At 35.6% G+C, this 9747-nt stretch overlaps 1 protein-coding gene across 2 annotated transcripts in view; it reads left to right on the top strand.

The window, feature by feature from the left end:
- The window catches only part of Abca5 (ATP binding cassette subfamily A member 5), a 74150-nt gene extending 69648 nt beyond the window's left edge, over positions 1 to 4502 (top strand). For both annotated transcript variants that reach the window (XM_005350665.3, XM_026780314.1), the window contains exons 38-39: positions 315 to 370; positions 1087 to 4502. In XM_005350665.3, coding sequence (XP_005350722.1) covers positions 315 to 370; positions 1087 to 1194 — 164 coding nt within the window. In that variant the 3' untranslated portion in view covers positions 1195 to 4502. The remainder of the gene's footprint in view (positions 1 to 314; positions 371 to 1086) is intronic.
- The last annotated feature ends 5245 nt before the right edge of the window (positions 4503 to 9747 follow it).

Here is a 9747-nt window from a genome sequence, read left to right as displayed (position 1 = left end):
GAGAGAGAGATGGGAGGTGGACAGACAGGAAGGTGGGGAGGAGAGGAGAGAGAGAGACGGGAGGTGGACAGACAGGAAGGTGGGGAGGAGAAGAGAGAGATGGGAGGTGGACAGGCTTCTTTTAAAAGGGACTGCAGTGAATGTGCACAAGAGATGCTCTTAGTAGTCAGGCCAGTGCAGATGTCTGAACAACTTCAGTTTTGAATGACTCGTTGACAGAGTTTTTAAAAAAAACATTAGATACCTTGCAAGTTATTGCCATTTCATTCCTTAAAAATATCACTGAGTAAAATGTTATTTTTATGTTTTAACAGCAAAACACACTTTTGCCGTAGAAGAATATAGCTTTTCTCAAGCAACATTGGAACAGGTACTGTAAAGTTAAATTAGAAAAGATTACTACATAGTTAGGTGTGTCTATTAGCAATTGCTTAGGGTTATATTTTGGAGTAATAGTATAGACATTTAAAATTATGTAATTAAAAAATGTACTTATTTCATGTGTGGGTGTGAGTCTACAAGGGCCACAGCATTTTTGTGAGACCAGAGGACAATTTGTAAAAATCAGTTCTCAACCATGTGGGGCTTGGTAATTGAACTTAGGTCTTTGGACTTGGCAACGCTGAGCCTTCTCACCACTCCCGTTTATAATTACAATTATAATTACAGCTTTAGCATCCTCTTTGCTTTTTGTTCAGTTTTATTTTTAAATACCTTTAATTGAAAACTCACATTATTTACATTTATTGAGTACAGTGTGATGGTTTGATATATACATACAATATTGAATAATTAATTCAAGTGAATTTTATCTTGTTAATTTTGAATAGGTTTTTACTCATCTTTGTAAATACTTGAAAAGACTCATGGTAGTATTCCATATTAAAATACTTGATATATTAATCAGATAATTTGTTAACCCTTTAAGTATACAATTGTCTTTGTATCTAATGGATATAATTTGATTTGCTCGAATAGTATTAATATCAATAAATTTCTTGAAACTTTTTAATAGTTATGGCATTGTATCATGTCTAACAGTTAAAAGTCCTTTGAATTATAGAATAATTTTTCCCTCTTATCTAGGTTTTTGTTGAACTTACCAAAGAACAAGAAGAAGAAGATAATAGTTGTGGGACTTTGAACAGCACACTTTGGTGGGAAAGAACACAGGAAGATAGAGTAGTGTTTTGAATGTTTGTTGTACACTACTTACTGACACTGAATTTATTTATTCTTTTTAAACTGATTTTAAAAGTGTATTACTTGAATAGTAGTTGAAGAAACATGAAAGCACTTGAAAGTTTCTTAAACTCCTTAATTTATATGCTATTGTTGTTTTGCTTTCCTTTAAATAAATTTGTGTGTAATTGTCAAGCAGCATGTTTATGTCTGAAGTATATTGAATGTAGTCAATATACCATCTTTTTTACCTGTCACAAAACAATATTTCTCAGCAGCTTAAAGAAATTATGAAAGAATAATTCTGAATAATATGTAAGTTTATATTATCTTACGTAATTTTACATTTCTCCAGTGTTAATTTAGAAAGACCAATATGTGGCTAATCAATAGAAATGAGAATTAAGACAAAGAAGAAACTTGGCTTTTCCTTTAAAATTTATTTGTAAAAGAAACTCTTGAGGAAGTTGGCATTTTTAAAAGTTCAGAGATGAGGAGTACATCCACTAGGTGGCAGTCCTTAATCATAGTAAATAAAATAGTCTTATTCTAATAAGTGATTTTCAATATGGCCAATTATATGTTTTAAGTTACATTTCTTTTGCCCACATTAAAATTCAATGTGTTTTGGTGATCGTAATTCACGAACAGATTATGACTAGAGTCTTAGTATGTAATAGGCTGGTTCTCTGAAATGAAGGTGACAGATACACAGAGGGAGGAGAAATAGTCTGTATCTTCCCCCAGACGTCTGATGAAGATTAAAAACAAAATCACAAGGGGCATGCTCTATTTTATTCTTAGATAAGAAATTTATTGGATGACCATTTCTATTGCTAAGTTTTATTACTTGATTTTCTCTTAAGTTTTAAGTAGATCAATTTATCAATGTACCTATTTCTTTAAAAAGTCACCTTCTAATCACCTTAGAACATGATAGAATATAGTAACTACTTTAGGGATTAAATTAAGATATAAAAATCAGAGTTTCACCCTTATGACAGATTTTAAATATATGATAATATAATCTTAGAAATATTATATGACTCATATATGACAGGTATGCTAATATAAATGATGGTAGTTGATACTACATTTTAATCTGTTAAAGTGTTAACTTTGCAAAAAACAAATATATTGTGGTGTGACTTTTGCATTACAGAGACATAAAGAACAATGTCAAGAACAAAGGGCTTGCTACTAACTTACTTTAAATAGTCAAGCTTTCAATGAAGTTATTAATGATTTCGTGTTGGGAAGACTTAGCGAACTTTTATCCTGTTGGTTAATGAAACACCTGTGGTTTTAGGCTAATTTAAGTGTTCCTTTCTCAGTACAAGGTACATGGCCAACACTTCCCTCCATTGCTTTGACAATTCCTGTCCATCTTCTCAAAGGTATCTGGTTCGTCTCATATCTCAGAGGTACTCTATTCTAAATGAGCCATCCGACAAGTCTGCTTGAACTTTATGACCCATAGCTAAGTTTTCTTAAGATTTCGTTGGCAGTAGCTTGCCTCATGAGACCAAATTATAGTTTTGGATTCTTTAGAATCTTACATTTAGCTAATGATTACTACATGACAAATATAGTCAAGACATATTTAAGAGGAAGTGTTTATCTTTGCTGATAAATTATAAATAGCACTTTGTATTTTCTAAGCAAGTCACTGGTAAATGGTGCCGTAAACCTGAAGAGTTATCTTTTAGTATTTAAGTACTTTGGACCTTTCTTTTGGGATGTGATTTTTGTAACTCTGTAACCTAGAACGCATACCCTTAAAACAAACAAACATAAAAATCAAACAAAGTATATTTATAGTTTGCTAGGGAAGTTACTGAAAAAGGTCAGCTTTGTTTGTTTTTTTGAATCATTCTAAGAAAGAGTTATTTCATAAAGATGGTGAACCACTGTCACCCTCTTTTCCATATAGACGTGTCACTGTCTATTACCGTTTTTGAATGTGTGATGATGTAAAGTACAGTTCTTCTTAGGGGTGGAAGTTGAGATTATATTGTCTAATCATTTTCTTGTCTGTTGTGTTCATCCAGTTATTTTTCTGTACATAGCACAAAGTTTTGTAAAATTTTAGATAAGACCCTTGAATAGAGCTTTTAGTGTTCACACATTGGGGAAATGTATTTTGGACATGAATTAAGTTTTTCTTTTGGAAGCTTATATCCACCCTCCCCTTTAACTTTTTAAAGTAGTAACTGAACCAAGAAGTACAATTTAAACAATTTAGCATTTAAACAATTGTTAAAGTAAGGGTAAATGAACTGGGACAAAAGTAGACAAAAAGTCACATAGAAGTTTGTCATTATTGCAGTGTATAGTGTGTTTTGCACATATGTTTATTTTAAAATATCTTAAATTATTGCTCTCAGAACTTCGTTCCACATCAATACAAGTAAACAGATAACTATATTTGTTAGGCAAAAGATGAATACAAACAGCAGCATCACCTTCCTGCCTTACCTTTTCCACCTGCGGTCAAATATTAGAAGTAGGATCAAGGCGAAGCTCTACTGAGTAGCTGAACGTTGAAGGCGGTGCTGTCTTCAGCGGAGGAGTCAGTTGGTGACCATGAAAAGCATTCTCAGTGCTCTGAGATTTACTCTGTGTGGCTTCTTCCCCACTCTCACCTTATTTTTAGTAAAACAGCAGTGGGTTTTTGTTTCAAAAGTTATTTTATATTTAATTGGAAAAAATTATTTTTAGTCAGTTTTGGATTTCACCATTAAAACATTTTTTTCCAGTAATTTATTTCAGCACACCTTTCAGTGACTGTTTTTAGAATGGGTTTAGGTAGAATGATGAACTGATTTTTTTCTCTGTGAGATCTTGTGTTCTATTAAAAGAAGGATAGATACTTAAATAATGGTAAGGAAATGCTTGGCTGCGAGTACTAAAAGTATCTTATAGGAGCACAATTAATTTTACTAGGGTAGTGTTACTCTTTTCATGTTTCTTTGTTGGCCACTCAACATCTCATTCTGATTTCGCCTTTTGCTTTTGTTAAAATGCCATCATATGTTTTCATGTATATATTAGTAGTCATTGATTTTTTTTAAGATAGTGAAAACTTTTTCTTAATGTATTTTTAATACTGTTAACATTGGTTTTCCATCTTTTTTCATTGAAAATAGCATATTACATAAAATGAAAATGTATTCTCAGGTGAATTATTTTTGTATCAGCTATTCTTATAAGGTAAAAATTTACTTATTTTCTATTCATAATGTATTGTATGTAAGCAATTCTCAATGCTGCCCTTTAAAAAATGAATGTGCTTATATTATTAATAATAAACTTTAAGAGCTAAAAGTCTATGACAAACTTTATTTTCTCTACTGAAATGGATTCTTTATTACTTAGTGTTCATAATTATATGCGCGACTTAAATTAACAGCTGAAGCTACGCTCTGTAACTAAAATAGTATTATCTCTTAAGGACCTGTATTAAGTAAGGGATAATGAAATGTTGGCAAGAATTGTATTTTAACCATGTTTGTACTTTAAAGTTAAATTTAGTTTTTTTTTAATGTTAAATGTATTTTATACAAACAGCAGTCATTCATTTATAGTGAATACCTATTTATCTATTTCCTTAAAATTTAAAGTTAATCTGATTGTTTTACTTAGGCAGCATTCTTCCAGAAACTCAACAAATTAAGGGCTTTTTTTTTATGTTAAGAGGTCAAGTTCTGAAGAATTCAAAACATCTTAAAACTAGGCTACACGTGCTTGCTGTTGTAATTACACAAATGTGGACTCCCGTGCCCTCGTAGACACACCGAGAGGCATGTTTCCATGGTGATTCTAAATGCCATGAAGCCTGACAGTCACGGTCTTATCACAGTTGCCTATTTAATTTAATAACTTGTAGTAATAGGAGCGGCGGGGCTGCGTTCCCAGCACCCCCAGCCGCCTGCTAGCTTATGGCCCGAAATAACAACACACAAACTGTATTCATTTAAACACTGCTTGGCCCTTTAGCTCTAGCCCTTACTGGCTAATTCTGATATCCCGATCAACCCATGTCTAATAATCTGTGAGCACCGGTCTTACCGGGAAGATTCTAGCATCTTGGGTCGGAGCTTCATTGCGTGTGCCTCAGAGAGCAGAGCTCTACCCGCGTCCGCCCAGGAGCCGGGAGCATGGCGTCTCTGCTCCAGACAGCAGAGCTGTTGAGACTGAGCACTCACTTCCTCTTCCTCCCAGTATTCTGTTCTGTTTACTCCTCCCACCTAGGTTTTAACCTATCAGGGCAAGCAGCTTCTTTATTTAATTAACCAATGACCTTCCTCCATCAATAACTGGGGTGATGAAAGGCCCCCGTGATGAGCTCGCATCCGCAGTTACAGGTGTATCACCTAGCTTTACAGCTGCCTCAGCGGCCTTTCTCAAAGTTCAGACTTGTAGTTGGGAACTAGTACAATTTAGATTTCATGTTTGTACAACTCAATATTTTCTACTAAACTAAGATAATACGTAATTTTACTATTATATTTTATCTAATAACCACAAAATAATACAGCCTTCTAAGATCTCTCAGACTCTCTTACCTTCTGATCTTAAAGCCTGGCTGAAAACCCTTCTAACTGAGTTGCAATTTTACTTTGCTGTTTTAAAATGAATATGTAATAATTATTCCCCTTTATGAGATGCAATATGATAAATTCTTTTCTTTTTTATGTTTGGGATTGAGCTAGGAGCATATGGTAAGCATACTGTCTATTCCTGAGCTGAGTACCTGCTACTTTGAGTTAGTCTAAATGTTATGGACTATGAGGTATTTTACTAACAGAATGGCACCGTTATTGTTTTGGAACATTGCACCAGCCATTATTTATTAAAATCTCCCTGACATACAATTGTAGGAGAAGGTATTGCGTGATAATTTTCACTGGTTGTTGGATAGGAGTTTCTTTAATGCATTGTACGAGAAGATGACCCTGCGGCCTCATGCGTCCTAGGCAAGTGCTCTGCCATCAAGTCACACCCAGATCAGTGTGATTAATATTGTTTTACAGTAATAAATACATGCTTGATATTTGCTTTCTTGATTATATTTAAATTCTCACACATTAATGTATATGAAATCACAGTTGTAACTGAATGAGTTCAAAATTATTTGTCACATCTTATAAATTGGGTGTGATTTTATAGATATCTTGTGATTCTGGAGAACAAAGTAGGTTATTAAATTTAAAGCAGGAATGTATGCAATGGGGATGAAAAAATTATGAATTATCAAGGTAATGTCTTGTTTTGTTTTTTCTTTATTCGAGACAGGGTTTCTCTGTGCATCCCTGGCTGTCCTATGGAACTCGAGCTGTAGACCAGGCTGGCCTTTAACTTAGAGATCCACCTGCCTCTGCCTCCTGAATGCTGGGATTAATGGCATGTGCCACTACCGCTCGGCAAGGTAATCTATCTTATAACTATTGGTTATGGGTAGATATTAAAAGTAGGTATAGGAAATGAACATAAACTACTTACAAAGAATGTGGTCAAGTGCTTGTATTTTAAAGTTTAAAACCTCAAAAAATTCTTCCTGGTTGTGGTTGTTTGAAAGAAAATGGCCCACAAAGGATGTGGCACTATTTAGGTGTGGCCTTGTTGGAGCAAGTCTGAAGGTGAGCTTTGAGGTCTCATATGCTCAAGTCATGCCCAGTACCTCAGTTCATTTCTTGTTGCCTGGAAGATAGAGAACTCTCAGCTTCTTCTCTAACACTCTATCTGCCTGCGTGCCAGCATCTCACACCATGATGATAAAGAGCTAAACCTCTGAAAATGTAAGCCACCCCAATTAAATGTTTTTCCTTTATAAGAGTTTCTGAGGTCGTGGTGTCTCTTCACAAAAAATAGAAATCCTAAGACACTGGTGTTAGTTGACTTCTGGTCATTAAAATAAACGTAAGTATGCATTATTTTAAGAAGCAGACCCAGAATCTTGTCTTGGCCCTTTACAGACTTTACCATGCATCTAAAAATTACAAAGTATCTATAGTACATAACTGAGAAAAAACAGAATTTTGTTGCTCAGAGAACCACTGGACATATTTTGGTCATTTTGATTTGTTGAAAGTCAAAAGAACTTACATTCTCAATTTACAATTTAAATGCTGAACTCTGTGCTGGAGAGAATGACTCTCACTAGAAATGTAGAAATTCCAAAGCTATTTATTTGAAGGCGTTTTATTTCTAATATTACAATTAAAGTTTTCATTTAAAAATATCTCATTAGTCATAAGGAATTAATCCTGTCTAATGGAAGAAGCCCCGGTCTTAAAAACTACAGTGATAAAGATAGGGTAGAGAAAATGGATAAATCCTCTGACCACTAGGAGGCAGCAGAGGGCTGCGACGAAGGGATTTTACCTGCCTAATCCTAGAAGGGAATGGATAAGGCTTCTTGAGCAGAGCCAGCAAGGCAATCTTGGAGACCAGAGGCAGAGATCTACGGAGACAGATGGTTGTGTAAGTGCTAGTCTATTTGGGAAATCGTGACAGGACTCAGGAGATAACACAAAGGACAAGAAATACGAAGTGAGCCGATATACAGCCCCACGCATTTGTCAAACTGAAAGCAGAGAAGCCATTACAAATACAATTGTGATGGTATTTGTAGGCTCAAGGCAAGGATTAAATCACTCAGTTTCAGTCACTCCTTTGATTCCTTTAAGTCACAAAACCTGGAAAATTTCAGATATTCTACAAATAATCATAGATTTTCTTAAAAAGAGTTTCTTTTTCTTTTTTTTTTAATGTGTATGAGTGTGTGAGTGTTTTGCCAAGCATGCATGTCTGTGCGTCACAGCAGAGGCCAGAAGATGGCAGAATCCCCAGAACTAAAGTTACAGGCAGACAGTGGGGGGCTTCCATGGGGATGCTGGGAATCAAACTCTTCCTCTGGAAGAGCAGTATGCACTCTTAACCTTTGAGCACCTCTTCAGCCCCCAAATCAGGGAAGCTTATTTCTTATTTCCAAAGCAAATTGTACTGATAAGTTGAAAAACTGACAAGGAGATGGGCAAAGATGGGGAAAGAAAACCCTTAAAAAGGAATTGTTTGGTGTCATCTTTGTTAATAGAGACTTTCTCCAATTTGTTTCTATGTCTCTCAACTCTATTACTTTCAATAGTAAAACCAGTATTATTCATGCATTTGAAACACATTTATTGTTTCTCTTACAGAGTCATTTAAGGAATTAGTTGGTAATTCCCACAGCGAGAGTATCAAGATAACATAGAAAAATGTCATTTTTGGAGTATTTGAAAACTAATTTCTAACCATCAGAGGAGAATTGAGTTCATTAAAGTTACATGCCAGGGACAGGGACCTGGAAGGTAGAGGACTAGAAGCTTTGTGGTGTGACTCTGAGTAAGAAAGACTGGGTAGCAAAACAGTCTTTCTTTGAAAGATGCAGAGAAGAACATGGGGAGCCATGAAAGGTGTTATGACTCGTGATAAGCAGGTTAGGTAGGGAAACAAAAAGGTGGACATATCTCTTTGCCTTAGCTACAGGTGGGGGGGGGGGAGTCGGGGGAAGGGAGGACTCAGGGTAAGAGCCATACTCACACGGAAGAGAAGTCTGACATCTCTGGTGAAAGACTGGCAGTCTAGCAAAAGGGCACGTTCACAGTTTTGGCACTTCATAAATCCAGTGAGAGGATATGATATTGCAGTGACTCCTGCATGGTAGCTCAGCGCTGGAAAAGAAATTCACTACGCTGCTTCTGTCATCCAGTGAGTGGTATACCAAGGTGCCATCTTGAGAAGAGTGCCTGTGGTTTGAACTGAGACATTTTGGAGATCTGAGGACAACAGCTACGATCCAAGGAGTCTGGAGATAGCCTCCCACAGTGTCTAGGTCGGCAGTGGCCACTAGAGGCAGGGTAGAGCAGGGGAAAGTCAGGCATCAACAAGCTGAGTTTAATCTGAGGGCTAACTAAGCTATGAAAGGCATAGTAGCCTGCCCTACTACTACTACTACTACTGTAGTGCAGGGCTGAGCCCTGTCATCTCCGAATATGTGGGAGAACAGCACCAAGACTATGGGGGGACAAACTGGCCTCTGGATTTCTTCCTGCCATGTGCGGTTTGCTCCCAAGTAGCTGAAATGGAAGTCCATTGAACATATGGACTGATTTCAGTAATATAACCATTTACGTACTATTAATTCTACCATCTCCTGAACATGGAATATCTTTCCAAATCCTCGTATCTTCTTCAATTATTCTTTTTTATATAAATTAAATTTTGGATGTTTTTCCTTCCTAGGTTTGGTTTATTCCTAGGTATTTCATTTTTGAGGCTATTGTGTGACTGTTCTGATTTCTTTCTCAAAATGTTCATTTTGGATTATATGAAAGCCACTCAATTTTTATATAGTGGTTTTGTATCTTATTTTGCTAAGTACCACAGCATCATGTTCCATAATTTACACTGTAAGACTATAATGTAAAACTGCAGCCAACATTTCTAATAACATTCTAGAGTATACATTCATGCTCACAAATGGTTGTTTTGTCTGCAAAAAGTTTTAGTGGTATGTTA

The sequence above is a fragment of the Microtus ochrogaster genome, chromosome 7, assembly GCF_000317375.1.
Source record: "Microtus ochrogaster isolate Prairie Vole_2 chromosome 7, MicOch1.0, whole genome shotgun sequence".
NCBI lineage: Eukaryota > Metazoa > Chordata > Mammalia > Rodentia > Cricetidae > Microtus > Microtus ochrogaster.
The sequence above is the reverse complement of the archived record's forward strand: the minus strand, read 5'-3'. Positions and strand labels throughout refer to the sequence as shown.